This window comes from Emiliania huxleyi, assembly GCF_000372725.1.
Source record: "Emiliania huxleyi CCMP1516 unplaced genomic scaffold EMIHUscaffold_52, whole genome shotgun sequence".
Classification (NCBI taxonomy): domain Eukaryota; phylum Haptophyta; order Isochrysidales; family Noelaerhabdaceae; genus Emiliania; species Emiliania huxleyi.
The window spans coordinates 330,728-345,428 of NW_005198091.1; the positions used below are offsets into that span (position 1 = coordinate 330,728).

The window sequence follows — 14,701 nt, forward strand, 5'->3', positions numbered from 1 at the left end:
ACGGGGAGGGCGAGGGAAGGGTGGAGGGGGGGGGTGGAGGGGGCGGCTCACCCTTCGAGTCCTTCTTGATAGCATATGTGCACGAGATTGGCCGGTTGCACAGGAACTGTCCATTCATCGCCTCGATGGCGGCGTCGGACGCCTGGGTAGAGGGGTTGGAGCGAGGGGGGGGTGGAGGGGGGGTGGGGGGGGGCGAGCGTGGGCGGCGGTGACGGCGGCGGAGGCGGGGGGGGCGGCGGCGGGGATGGCGGCGGCGGGGATGGCGGCGGCGATGGTGGCGGCGACGGCGGCGGGAGGGTGAGGACGTTGGCGGTGGCGCGGCTGGACTGGGCTGGCGGCGGCACGCTCGGTGGCGGCAGTGACGGCGGGCCGGGCGGCGGCGGCAGCGCGGCGGCGGGGCGACGCGCGCGCCTCGAACGAGTCAAACGAGACGAAGCCAAAGCCGCGCGAGTTGCCCGTCTCGGGGTCGCGCATGATCTTGGGGGTGGTGACGATCAGGCCGAAGGCGGAGAAGGTGTCGTACAGCAGCTTCTCGTCCACCTCCGCGTCCAGGTTCCCCACAAATATGTTTGCGCCGACGTCCGCCGTCTCGGCGGTGTCCTTTGAGGCGGGGTTCAGCCGGATCGGCTTGCCAAAGAGCTTGATCATGTTCAGCACCTTGATGGCGTACTCCGCGTCCGCCTGCCCCTTGAACTCGACGAAGCCGAACCCCATGTGCTGCTGCGTCAGCTTGTCCTTCGGGATGTGCACATCGACCACCGGCCCGCACTGCACGCACAGCTCCCAGAGGAGCGACTCGTCGACCTGGCTGTCGAGGTCGCCCACGAAGCACGTCGCCTCCTGGTTGCGGTCGAAGCCGACGCCGCGCTCTCCCATCGGGCGGTGGCGGAGGTGCTTCCTCCACCCTCGCGGCGGGCCAGCTAGGCTGGGCTGGCTTTGCCCTCCCGGCGCGGAGGCTCTGAGAAGAGAGAAAGCGTACGCCTGTCAGATGACAAGCGATCCCACGACAGCGAGTGTGGGGACTACATGATCCGTACGTGAAGGGTGGAGGGGCCCGTCCGCAGAGCTGCGATGTTCCTGACGGCGGTACAGCGCAGGCACGGGCTCTACTTGAACTTGTCGGTGATTGCGCCCACTCTCGGCGAGCAGGCCGCCGCGGGCGTGCACGTCACGGTGGGAGAGTACAAGGGCGACTCCCTCGCCAACTCCAACAAGGGCGACCGCACCTCCAAGCACAACAGGGTGTGCTAAGGGCCGCTCAGAATGCCATCCGGGCACGCTCGGTTGGCAGCATCATGCTCGCTCGGGGACAAACAAGGAAAAGCCCGAGGAGCGAGGTGGTGACGCGGCACCTCAACGACACGTCCGTGACCGACATCTGCGAGCTCGGCGGCGACTTTGCCACGATGCGGGACGTGCATTAGGTCAAGTGCTGGAACCCGCTCATCAAGTCGACGACGGCGGGGACCACCGGCCGGGGAGGGGCTCCGTCAATGGCGGCAATGTGGCGTCGGTGGGCCACCTCTACGGGTTTGGAAACACCCTGGACAAGGCGTTGACGGCGGTCGTGGGGTGCAAGGAGCGTGGCCGTCAGGTGGACGGACCGCTCGACCACTCGACCACTCACTCACTTCACTCACTCACTGATTTGCCAACAACATACCTAAGACTCACTCACTTCGGCAGGCTGTGAGAAAGAGAAAAACGAAACTCTTTCCGCGCAAACGTCCCGAATCGATTTCACGTACGCACTCGGCGCGGCGTGCCCGGATACAGGGTGGCACACGGTGGCACTGACTGCCTTGGGCGTGGGTGTCCAGTTATGGGCGACGATGGCCTGCTCATCAGCGCATTCACCAAGCTCCTGCAACGGCTCGACGCCCTCGAGGCTCGCCAGGGCGCGCTCGAGGCTGAGAACGCAGTGCTGAGGCGAGAGAATGCCGCCGCGGCCGCGCTGCTGGAGCAGCTCAGTGTGACCGCTGGGCAGAGCACGCTCAAGGCAGAAACTGCGGAGCTCAAGCAGCAGAACGAGGTGCTGATCCAGCAGAATGCCGCGGCGGCCGAGCGGGTGGAGTGCCTCGCCGCGACCGTGGCAACCAAGGCGAACAGCGGCACCCTGGCGGAGCAACTGAATGGGATCGCGACGTCGCTCGCTCAACTCAACGAGACGCTATCGACCAAGGCGTCCGCGGCGGCGTTGGAGGAGAAGGTGTCGCAGGCGCAGCTTGAGGAGAGGCTCGCGGCGGCGCTGCAGGACAAGGTGACGGACGCTCAGCTTGAGGCGACAGCTAGCAGGCTGAGGGAGAAGCTCGCCACCAAGGTAAGCCTCGGCAGCACGCGAACGCTGGAGACCAAGATGAACGACGACGGAAAGGGGAACGCCATCTTCCTGGATCGTCACGTTGTGGCGTGTCCGCCCAACGCGTGCATCAAGAGCTTCCGCCTCAGCCGGTCCGGAGATGGGAGGCAGTACAGGTACAACTACGAGATTCAAGAGTTCTGTGCGGGATGAGCCGGAGCGTGGTGACGGTGAACGTTATCCGCAGACCGCTGGGACGCTCGTACTCCGTCGATTCGCCGAACGCGGGTGAGACTCGACTAGCAGCTTCTCGGCTCTCTTCAGACTCTCTGATGTAAATAGACTCCACTCAGGCGCGGACCCGTGGAGGCACACATGTGACATTTCTCATATATGCGCGCGCACAGGCTTAATGGCCACAATGGCAATATGCTAGCGAGCACATGACAGCTTTTTCTTCCGCGCCGCCAAAGAGGCTGGGTGGAGGAAGGTACACACACACACGCGCGCGGGGGCGGTCGTGTCTTTACGTGCGCTGTGCGGGTCTTCCGGCGAAACGCGGATCGAAAGAACGAGACCTCCTACACACACACACACACACACACACACACACACACACACACACACACACACACACACACACACACACACACACACACACACACACACACACACACACACACACACACACACACACACACAACGACCAAAGGGTGGAAGGACCAACAAGCACATGAAAGAGACATGTGCTTGTACGGTTATCGGTTATCGGTGTTTGTGTTTAGACACGTTTGTCATGGAGGGTGCTCGAGGGAGGGTGTTGTTATGCGAGATATGAATATGTCACTTATGATATGACGTGTCTCTCGTGCGTGTAGAGGAGCTTCCTTGCCTTGTTTGGTTTTTGTTAGTCCTTAGTCGTTGGGGCTCGCGCGCGATGCTGGAAACCGCCCCCGCAGCGCCCGCCGCCGCCCCGCGGCCGCTCCCGCCCATCGGAGGGAAGTCGCTCGGCGCCACGCCGCCGCCAATGGCCGCAACCAACCAGGCGTGCAGCACTGAGCGCCCACCTGGACCCGAGAGTGCGCGCCGCGCAGACCCACCAGACCAGACCGACACATTCCCAAACCTACACACTCCAGCCACACAAAACTTCACGATGAAAACCTCCACGCGACCGCTCTCCCCCCCACAAAGAGAACACAGGGAGCCACCACGCCTCGCTTCCCGCCCGCCCAGCCACCGACCTTCCCGCAGCAAACCCGCACAACTCAGCTCAGCACCACCACTCAGCTCAACACCACTTGCCCCCGCCAGTCCGACCGCCGCCCGGCCCCAGAACACCCGCCCACTCCCGCCCCTTATGCGCCTCTGCGCCCACCGCCCAAGCGCGCGCGTCCCCGCCTCCCTGCGGAGCGGCAGCGCAGCCCAGCACACAAACCTGCCCTCAAACCAGACGCACGCAGACCCCAACCCATCCCCACTGCCTGCCTGCCTGCCTGCTTGCCTGCCTGCGTGCGTGCGTGCCCGCCTGTATGCCTGCCTGCCTGCCTGCCTGCCTGCCTGCTGCCTGCCTGCCTGCCTGCCAGCTTGCCTGCCTGCCTGCCTCCCAGCTTGCCTGCCTGCCCGGCCGCCTGCCCGCCTGCCAGCCTGCAACCCACTACCGGCTCGCGTATTGGACGCAGCCGAGAGCTCCGAAAGCGCCCACCTCCGCCCTCCACGCCCACCTCCGCCCTCCACGCCCACCTCCGCCCTCCACGCCCACCTCCGCCCTCCACGCCCACCTCCGCCCTCCACGCCCACCTCCGCCCTCCACGCCCACCTCCGCCGTCCACGCCCACCTCCGCCGTCCACGCCCACCTCCGCCCTCCACGCCCACCTCCAAAGCCCGACCCAAAAGCCCCAAAGGCCAACCCCGCCCAATAATGCATCTCAGGCACGAGCCCCGGCAGGGTGCACAACAAGGACCCCCAACCGGCAACAACCTGTGACCTCACCAGGACCGCAAGCCTCCCAAGCAACGCGCAAGCACAGCGGCACGAGCTCCCACGATCCAAAGAGACCACTCGGTGAGCCCCTAGTCCCTCCTCCGTCTGAAGGCCACGAGCCAGGTTTGTGTAAAGAGCGACCGTCTCGGGAAAAAAGAAAACATCGTGCGAAAAAGAAATCGTTCATGGACCCCTGCCTTGAAAATCTCTCGAACACGAACTCCCGACGCGAGACCAAAAACCGGGCCGAGCCATGCAGACGTACCCGCCCGACCCGGGACCCAGAGCGCAAAACCCAAGCCAATTTGCCGACCGCCGCACCCGCGGAGCATTTACAGGCGAGCACGCAGACAGACAGCAGACGGTCCGCCACCTCACCAACCGCCATCTCCGCCACCGCCGACCACGACGACGGAACTAGAGGCGCCAACGAGGCCACATCTGATCCACACGCCGAGCAGACCACCCCTCGCGCGACTCACACTCTCGCCGAGGCCTGGAAGCGCGACCTGACAGAGGAAGGAATCGAACCCAACCCGGGCCCGAGCAGATTTATCACCAAAAATCTCGGAAGCATCGGAGGGCTACCCAGATGGGAGCAGATACTCCTAGCCATACGAGACGAGCACAAAGCACGGCCCATCACCGCCATATTCCTCCAGGAGACAGGCATCCGAAAAGTCGAAGACTTCAAACGCAAGGCGAGCACCTACGGGTTCGAACTCTTCGCCGTCCCCCTCTACACAATCGGGCAAAACAACAGCCAGCACCAAAGGGGAGGCACAGCCATCCTCATCCCAAAAGACAAAATAGAGTCTCACCCCGGAGAGACATATCACGACACAGTCGACAGAATGAAAAAAAACATGCGACGAATGAGTGACGGACGGGGCGTCTCGGTTCCAGCGATGGTAGACGGCCGCCCCCTACGACTAGCCTCGGTATACGCCCACGCCGACGGGAGCCGACGCCCCGAATTCTTCAAAAAAGAGCTGAGACATTTCCTCACCAAACAGACCGTCCTCGGAATCGACGCCAACTGCGTCCCAGATGTCCAGCTAGACGTAAGATCAGACGCCGCCTCGCCATACGACAACAGAGGGGCAAACGAACTTGCCGATGTGATGACGCACTTCGGACTAGTCGACGTCGCGAGAGAATGGCTCGGACCCGCCCCCTTCTACACCTCGCATCATAACATCACCCTCCGAGATGGAACCAAAAGCACAACATCGACCCGCATCGACCAGATATACCTCCCGACACTCGACGGCCTCTCAGCTGTTCACGAACCAGGAGTCCACGACTTCTTCGCCCGAAAGAGAGACGCAAAAATCCTAGACCACGAGCCGGCGTCAATAGTCACCACCGAGTCGAAGGGAGAAAGAGGTCACGACCTGGCAAGAATAGACGAGCGGATATACGACGACCCCAAAAACAATACCGACATAGCAGCAATTCTAGAGAAATGCGAGCATGACCAGGAGAACGCGCCAGGGCACCATTCAGAAATATGGGCGCAGACGAAGAAGGACATAGTCGCGCTCTCGCTAGTCCGAACCAAGAAAATGAAGCGGACAGAGTCAGCCGAGCAGAGACAGATTAAACTAAAAATCTCCACCCTCAAATCACTCATCGACCAAGGGCAAGCCTTGCCAGACGATGTCACAGAATACCTAGAGGCGCGAGAGGAGCAGAGAAGGATCACTCGCGAGGAGCTGACCCCGTATTTTGCATCAGAGGAATTTGCGCTCAAACAAGGGGCAGCGCACGACACAGGATCAGCATCCTTCTACAGACCGTATACCCCGAAAGGGTCCAACCACTGGATAAACGAAATATTTCACGCCGACTGGACCGACCCCTCGAACCCAAAGAAGACAGGGACGACAGCCACGGACCCCTCCAAGATACCAGCGGCGCTCACCCCCTTCTACTCCTCCCTATACGCCCAGAAGCCATCCATCAACCCGGAGCGACCCCTCGCCACCCTAGAGAACGGCAACAGAGTCCTCCCAACTACTGCCGCTAAATGTGGCGCGCCAATCTCCGCAGGGGAGATCCAGGACACATGCGATATGCTACCCACGGGCAAATCACCAGGCCCCGACCTACTCCCAAACGCCTTCTATAAAATATTCTCCGCAAAGGTCACCCCCATACTCGAGCGGGTCTACGCCGAGAGCAAACAGCGAGGATCACTACCCAAAGGGTGTTCAGACGGCTTAATCTCAGTCCTTTACAAGAAAAAAGAGAGAACCGACCCGAGAAACTACCGCCCCATTACGCTCCTCAACGGGGACTACAAAATTATGATGAGAATCCTAGCGAGAAGAATGGCAGAGGCTGCGGTCCAGTTCGTCTCCTCCCCCCAAACGGGCTTCGTACCAGACGCCTTCATCGGAGAGAACATCATGTTCCTAAAACTGGTCCAATCATACCTTGAAGAGGAAGACGAAGACGGTTACTTCCTCTTTCTAGACATGGAGAAAGCGTTTGACCGATGCTCCTGGGACTTCCTGCTCAAGGCGCTCAAGAAAGTCGGGTTTGACGACGACTTCATCTCTTACATTAAACTAGCATACTCACAAGATAATGCCCCCGAGAGACAGCTATACACCAATGGGTACCTCGGACCAAAATTTAACATCCGATCTGGAGTAGCACAAGGCTGCCCACTCAGCCCCCTCCTCTTCTTACTAATCACCGAGCCTCTCACGAGATTAATCATGCAATCTCCAGAGAGCGAGATAAAAGGAATAAAAATAAACGCGATCCGATACATTATCAGCCAATACGCCGACGACACCACCCTCCTACTCTCCCCTGGAGACCAGCCCGCCGTGAACAGAATCCTCAAATTATGGGAACTGGCAACGGGCATGAAAGAAAACATAGACAAAAGAGAGGGCCAGCTGCTAGCAAAGTTAAACAGGGAACGAAATAGAGCCCCGACGGACGTAGTTCGCGAATGGCTCGCGGATGGCAAGACGATCCGCGCACTAGGAGCCCCGATGGGAAACAGCTTCAACATCAAAGAATGGTGGGAGACACGATACCGCACGGTTAAAACTAGAGTCGCCCTCTGGCCATCACTTCGAAGGCTATCCCTCACGGGGAGGAACACACTACTACAAAGCATATTCTATGGATCCTTCAGATATTGGCTATATTTTCTGGAAATGCCCGAGAGTGTCATCAAACTAATCGAATCCGACGCCAAGCAAATTCTCTGGTCGACAGAGCCGACTCTACGATCAAACGAAGAGGGCACCGAAAAGAAATCACGACGATACATACACGAGCGCGCCAGCTATCTCCCAATCAAGAGGGGCGGAGGAGGAATTATGCACTGGGCGAGCCATTGCGAAGCCTTCTACGCACAGTGGATAATACGCTACCTCCATCCCCGCAAGGCCCCATGGAAAGAAATAGCGGACCTCTGGCTCTGCGAGGGCACACTGGGTAGAGGAGTCATTGTCTCGAATACCGATCTCACTGACACGCTCAACGCCATACCAAATACCGCCCCCTACCTCCAAAGATGCCTCAAATCCTTCATAGGGCTCGAGATCCGACAAAACATGAAGACAGCCGACCACCGACTCCAATCCGAACCGCTATGGCACAACTGGAGATTCGAAATTCAGCTACCTGAAGCGAGAGCCGAGATCTGGAGAGAGGACCTCGGAGTAATTCACTTTTACGACCTCCTAGACACACAAAGCGAGCCCTTCGAGCCGAGCGACTGGTGCGAATTCTTTGACCAACTCGCCCCCAGCGAGGACCAAGAACGCATGCTAGACGAGCTACAATTGATATGGAATGCCGTCGATCGAGGAGGCGAGCAAATCGGCGAGGATCTGTGGAAAAACAGCCAGCCCCCCCGCCCTGACACGTTAATTAATATAAACGTGGCGATAATGGACCCAACCTCGCAACACATACAATATGCATATGCCGAGCGACCAAATAATTCGAACCCAGGAACTAACATAATATACCACGAGCTATGGCTAGACACATCCAGCAGACCCCACCGCACAGGAAATACAATCGACCCGAGGCAAAAATCAATCACGACAGTCGAGGAATGGGATGACACGCCCTCGGACCCCCCACCCGTATATGGCAGCGGCATACTCGAGGAGAAGCGGCGCCAAACAGACTATAAAAAACCCGCAATCATAGGGCCTACACACCTCGCGTACCCGAGAAATGAGGGCTGGAGACCCAAGGGGCAAAAGGGCAAGACCGAAAACGGCCGTCCACGTAAGCTCTCTGACATTACCATCCACGGCATCACCGACCACCTCACCAAACGCATCACGAGAAAAATAAAACCGAACTGCATACGAAACTGGAAGAAGCGGGTCCGATTCAGAATCGACTTTAAAAAAGTGTTTAGCTCGTTCGGCACCCCACTCTCAAACGACGCCGAGGAGAGACAGTGGAGAAAGTACGTCCACAGAGCGATTAACGTCCGCAACCGAAACCCAGCGCTCACAGAGCACAAATGCCGACTGTGCAACCGAGAAGAGGAGAGCATGCTGCACCTAGTCAAATGCTGCCATACAAAACCCCTCTGGAAAAAATGCCTGAAATTCTGCCACGAGGTACTGGAAGCCCCCGACATGATCGACAACCCAGAGAGAGCCATCATCTTCAATCAAGACAAAGAGAAAAACATGCTGCCTGAAGCGACATGCGCCTTCATCCGACACGCATTCACCATATTTTACCACGACTTCGCAAACGTCGAGAAAGGACACACCTTTATATGGCAAAAGGTCTACTACAGAGCCCTAACATCTTTTCGAAGGGCAGCGATACGATACGCGGGAAAAATCAGACTACAACACACTCATCGGATATACATTGGGGCAAACGTAGATTTCCCGAAATATTTTGAGAAATATGACAGGCTTAGTCGGAAGGAGAAATTTCCGGAAATTTACCATACCTGTGACAAGATCCTACTATTCATATACGAGTACTGTTCCCAATCATACTGACCGGTGACCGATGACCGCTGACCGCTGACCGATGACCAGCGTCAGCCTCTCCGCGGAGGCGCACCATCACTGCCGCGCGGGCCTGCCGGCTCAAGCAAGGCACGGCAGGCCCGCACGGTGCCTGGTCCAACATGGGTGTCCAACATGGGCGAAACGGAAAGGGGCGAAACTTGAGGGCGAAGAAATTTCTCGCAAATTTGCCGTGGTGGGGCACGAAATAAAGACGAAATAAATGAAAGAAATATCCTTACGCTGGGCAGGAAATCTACGTTTGCCCCAAGATATACACCGACCTTACAGCGGAGGTGTCGGAGGAGAGCAAAAGAAAATTCGAGCAAATAATCGAGATCGACACCACTGGGGTCTCGGGGCTCACGTCAGACTTCAAAGACGCGATCACAGCAGCGCTGACCAGCCTCAAGGCCGTATCCGACGCGGACAGGAGGAGCCTCGCAACAGCACAAAATAACCAGCAATACCATCACACGAGGCGAACACAACGTGCATGACCCGAGATCGACCCGAGATCGACCCGAGATCGACCCGAGATCGACCCGAGATCGACCCGAGATCGACCCGAGATCGACCTGAGATCGACCCGAGATCGACCCGAGATCGACCCGAGATCGACCCGAGATCGACCCGAGATCGACCCGAGATCGACCCGAGATCGACCCGAGATCGACCCGAGATCGACCCGAGATCGACCCGAGATCGGCACGAGCGATCAACCCAACAATGCCCCAAAGCCCCCTCCGGGGGGACCCCCCCTCACCCCGAGTGTCCGTGTCCTTCGCGAGTCACCGATGGGGGAGCGGGGGGGGGTGCGAGATGCACAGGGGAGGCTGGGGAGGGGGGGGTCCACTCTGAAGACTGCCGACCGCGGGGGGGTTTTGTCCCACAGGGTTTTACCCTCCGCGTGAGGATCGGCGCGGCGAGGGGGTAGGCTCGAATTCGCCGCGCAACATATCACCCCCACAGGACCCCGCCCACCCCCCCTCATGGTCCCACCTAGCACCCCAATGAGCCTTCGCACCCCCTCCTTGCGCAGTGTCCCCCACTATGTGTCGCCGTTATCGGGGCACGCTATCCTGTGCAGTCAGGGCAAGTGGGGGCGAGGCGCAGTCCCTCTGGTCTATACTGGTGTGGTTCTGTCCCTAGTCTCGGAGGGGGGCTTGAAGCTAAGAATATTTTATTTTTTTTTTAGTCCTTAGTCGTTACGTAATCTTCACCGCCCCAATATTCAGTGGTTCTTTCCAAGAGCAAGACCTCCACACAGCTCTACGCGTAATAAAACAGTACGTTCTACGTATTCAAGAAGGAGATGCGGTCGGCGAAGATGTCGAGCACGAGGTTGAGGTCGTCGGGGTTGACGCGGAAGAGGCGCGTCCAAAAGTCGTAGAGCAGGTACTGCCCGCCGATGGTGGCCCCAAAGAGCAAGCAGCGCGGCGCGAGCCCCGAGAAGAGCGCCGCGGGCTCGTTTGCGAGGATACTCCGCGCCGTTTCTATCAGCCCCGCCTCCTCGCCGCGCGCGCGCGCATCCGAGAGGCGAGTGACGAGCGTGTCGGCTGGCGTGGTGAGCAAGCCAGAGACAACGCCGGCGATGACGCCGGCGAGCAGCGCCGACGCGCCGCCGTACTCCTGCAGCGCGGGGAGCGAGGAGGAGATCGCGTCCGTGGTGGCGTCGAAGACGAAGAACTTTGCGAGCGTGAACGGCAGCTCGCGCAGCAGCATCGGCAGCAGCGCTGAGTAGAGCAGCGAGACGCCGCCCTCGTCGTACAGCGCGCCGAGCTCCGCAAAGACGCCGTCCGACGCCGGCGCCCACTGCCCGTCTGTACCGCTCACGCCACCGCCGAACGGCACCGACAGCACCGGCGGCCGGAGAGCCTCGAGCCCGTCGCCCTTGACGCCTGCCCTCGTGTCCCAGCGCTTGAGGCCCGCGGCTGCGGCGCGCGAGGGTGCTTCCTGGATCGGGTAGGCGCCGCCGTCGCCGCCCGCAAGCTCCGCCCTCGCCCCCTCTGGCACGCGCTGGCTCGCCCGCTCGCGCTGGCTCGCCAGCCGGGCGACCGTGCTCTCGCCTAGAGCAAGGGGGGTGGCCGAGGCTGGCCGAAGCGTGGCCGGGAGGGGCCGGCGCAGCGCCTCTCGCGGCTCGCCGACTCGCTGCGCGATGCGGATGCGCAGCACCTCGAGCGGGGCGACGAGGAGCACCGAGAGCAGCACCGCGCCGACGCCGGATGCGATCTGGATCTGCAGCGCGTACAGCGGCTGTGCGGCGCCGGCGAGCGTCGACAGGTACCTGAAGCCAAGCCACGCACCGCCTCACTCCTCCAACCTCACCGGCGGTGCGCCGGCGGGCGGCGCGAGGACGCCTCCGCAGAAACTCGTTTGCGCCGAACCCGACGCCTCCGAGGACAAAGGCGTACAGTGCGGACGTGTCTGCGCCGGCGAGGAGTGCGGAGGGGCCTCCGGTCGCCCACATCTTGCGCAGCGAGGGCAGCAGCGCGGGGAACTCCTCCGCATCGACCTGCATCAGCACCTTGGTCGTCTCGATCGGCAGCAGCGTCGTGCGGATCGTCGCCTGGTCAGCGGAGACGACGCCGTCAAAAGCTCGCCCGTGTCGGCAGCAGCGTGTGTGTGGGGGGGGAGGGGTGTGTGTGTGGGGGGGGGGGGGGTTCGCCGTGCACGCGGCGCCCGAGAGCGCGAAGGCCCAGTAGTCTCGCCGCCGCACCTCCCGCTCGCGCTGCACCGGCGTCTTGCCTAGCGGGCCGAAGGCGCGCTCCGACTGCAGCGACCGCGCGGTGAGGCCGGTCGACGAGACTGGCGGCAGCAGCTTGAAGTAGAAGCCCTTCTTCTTCTCGAGGACGCGCCGCGGGCGGCAGTTTGGCGGCAGGAGCGCGAGCAGCTCGCTCGAGACCGAGTAGGAGGAGCCCTGCAGCCGCGAGTCCTCGAGCCGGTCGCGCCTAGTCTCGACCGGCTCGGGTCCATCTCGGCCTCATCTCGGCTGCAGCTCCGAGCCCCTCGAGCCGCGCGTGAAGGAGAGGAGCGACTCTTCGGGAGGAGGAGACAGCCTCGCCACCGCCTGCGCGTCGGAAGGGTCGAGGAGCGCCTTGGCGCCGCCGCTGTACGCGCGCGCGTCGAAGGAAGGCAGCGGCTTCGAGGGCGCGTCGGCGCGCGTGAGCTCGATGCTGATCACCTGCGCGAGCGGCACACCGGCCGAGCTGAGACCTACATCTCGGCTACACCTCGGCGATACCTCGGCGATACCTCGCCTGGTCGACTGCGTAGCCGTACCCTCCGTCCAGCACCTCGATCGAAGCGACCTGCTGCTCGAGCACCGCCTGATGCACACCACCGCGCGGTGAGCCGAGCCCGCCGCCGCCCCTCTCCACTGCCCGGCTGCTCGGCGCCTCGGCGGATGCGCCTCCCTCCCCGTCGCGCGGCGGCTCGATCCGCACGGAGATGGAGTCGCTCTCCGAGTAGCCCGCGCCTCCGTCGAGGAGAGACAGCTCGACGATGCTTCCGTTGACCACGACCGCCTGCGGGCGGGGGCACTGCACCCGTCACTCACCCCCCCACCCCCCCTCTCTCCTCCCACCGCCTCGCTTCACCACCCTTGGACACCACCCTTGGACACCACCCTTGGACACCACCCTTGGACACCACCCTTGGACACCACCCTTGGACACCACCCTTGGACACCACCCTTGGACACCACCCTTGGACACCACCCTTGGACACCACCCTTGGACACCACCCTTGGACACCACCCTTGGACACCACCCTTGGACACCACCCTTGGACACCACCCTTGGACACCACCCTTGGACACCACCCTTGGACACCACCCTTGGACACCACCCTTGGACACCACCCTTGGACACCACCCTTGGACACCACCCTTGGACACCACCCTTGGACAGCGCTCGCCCGTGCGCGCGCCGCTCGCCAGCCCCGTGCCGCCGGAGGGGAGATGCTCACGGCAGGAGGGTCGGCGTAGAAAGCGCCGGCCAAGTCCGGGCAGCAGAGGCTATCCAGCGTGATGAGTTGCCGTTGAGTGGTGGTTGAGAAGGAGTCTCAGCAGGGCCGGGCAGTCACCTCAGCCGCAGCTCTCCCACGGAGCCCGTCGGCCGCATCAGCGCGCGGGCGACCGCACGCGCGCCATACACCTGCGCGAGATACAGTCGAGATGCAGCCGAGATGTGGCCGAGATGGAGGCACGCGCCATACACCCGCGCGCCGCAGAGCGCATCAGCGACTGACACCCGTCGTGAATCAGCCGGCTCTCTCTCTCTCTCTCTCTCTCTCTCTCTCTCTCTCTCTCTCTCTCTCTCTCTCTCTCTCTCTCTCTCTCTCTCTCTCTCTCTCTCTCTCTCTCTCTCTCTCTCTCTCTCTCTCTCTCTCTCTCTCTCTCTCTCTCTCTCTCTCTCTCTCTCTCTCTCTCTCTCCCTCTCTTCCCTTTCTCTCGCGGCGGGCAGCCTCGGCCTTGATCTCGGCCTTCATCTCGGCCTTGATCTCGGCGCCTGTGCGTCTGGCTCTGCGATGGCCACTGTCGGCGCCGCGGTGTAGCAGCCGCCGCCGCCCTTGACGGTGATCTCGGTGATGGAAGTGTTGTCGAACTCGCCGAGCGCCTGAGCTCGGGCAATCTCGGCTGATCTCGGGAGTGTGAGGTGTCGTCGATCTCGCCAGCCAGACACCTCTCTCCTCGCAGGGCGAGATTGACTGCAACCGAGGGGAGCGGTCGCCGGCCAAAGTCCATCTCGGCGCATCTCGGCGCATCTCGGCGCATCTCGGCGGGTCGTTGCTCCTGGCGCACGAGCCCGGACGGCTGGCTGGGCGGCGGCAGCAGCGAGAAGAGGATGGCGAGCTGGAGCTTGGCCTGGCGCGAGTCGCCGTAGCGGGATCGGAGGATCGAGTAGAGCGTGCGCGGCCCCTTGTCGTTCTTCTTTTGGCCAAACTGGCGAAGGCCGAGCTGCACCGACTCGGAGAACTTTCCGAACTGCTGGCTGCGCAGCTCCTTGAGCGTCGCGCGGTTCACGCCAAACGGCAAGCCTTGGGCGGTCCGGGCACGCCGAGGGGTGAGCAGCCCGGGGTGGGGAGCCAAGAGAGGAGGAGTCAGAGAGGTGGAGCCAGAGAGGAGAAGGCCAGGGACGGTGGGCCGCCATGGCTTGGCGGCTGCGGGTGGGAGGGGTAGCGGCTTGGCGGCTTGAATCTGGCAGCCGGCTGGCCAGCGGCGGCTCTGCGGTGGCTCTCCGGCGACGGCTCGGCAGCGGCTAGCGGCTACGGCTCCTCTCGCCTGCTCCCTGCGCCGCCCACCACTCGGCAGACCCCTCGTCATAATTGAGGAGGAACCGCGCGAGGTAGGTGACGAAGCGCTGCGGGTAGGCGTAGCCGGAGTAGCCCTC

General features: G+C 61.6%; 2 protein-coding genes across 2 annotated transcripts in view; one reads left to right on the forward strand and one right to left on the reverse strand.

Annotated features, from left to right (window-relative positions):
• Window positions 1-934, reverse strand: part of EMIHUDRAFT_437029 (hypothetical protein) — a 3,446-nt gene extending 2,512 nt beyond the window's left edge. Inside the window, exons 1-2 of the mRNA XM_005766211.1 lie at window positions 412-934; window positions 52-142 (exon numbers count right to left, since the gene is read on the reverse strand). Coding sequence (XP_005766268.1) covers window positions 52-142; window positions 412-876 — 556 coding nt within the window. The 5' untranslated portion in view covers window positions 877-934. The remainder of the gene's footprint in view (window positions 1-51; window positions 143-411) is intronic.
• An 11,956-nt stretch (window positions 935-12,890) lies between these two features.
• On the forward strand, window positions 12,891-13,196 carry EMIHUDRAFT_58242 (hypothetical protein; the record flags this gene model as incomplete). Its single annotated transcript, XM_005766212.1, has 1 exon — window positions 12,891-13,196. A coding segment is annotated over one exon (306 nt), but the record flags the coding sequence as incomplete, so codon positions are not given.
• Window positions 13,197-14,701: the final 1,505 nt, after the last annotated feature.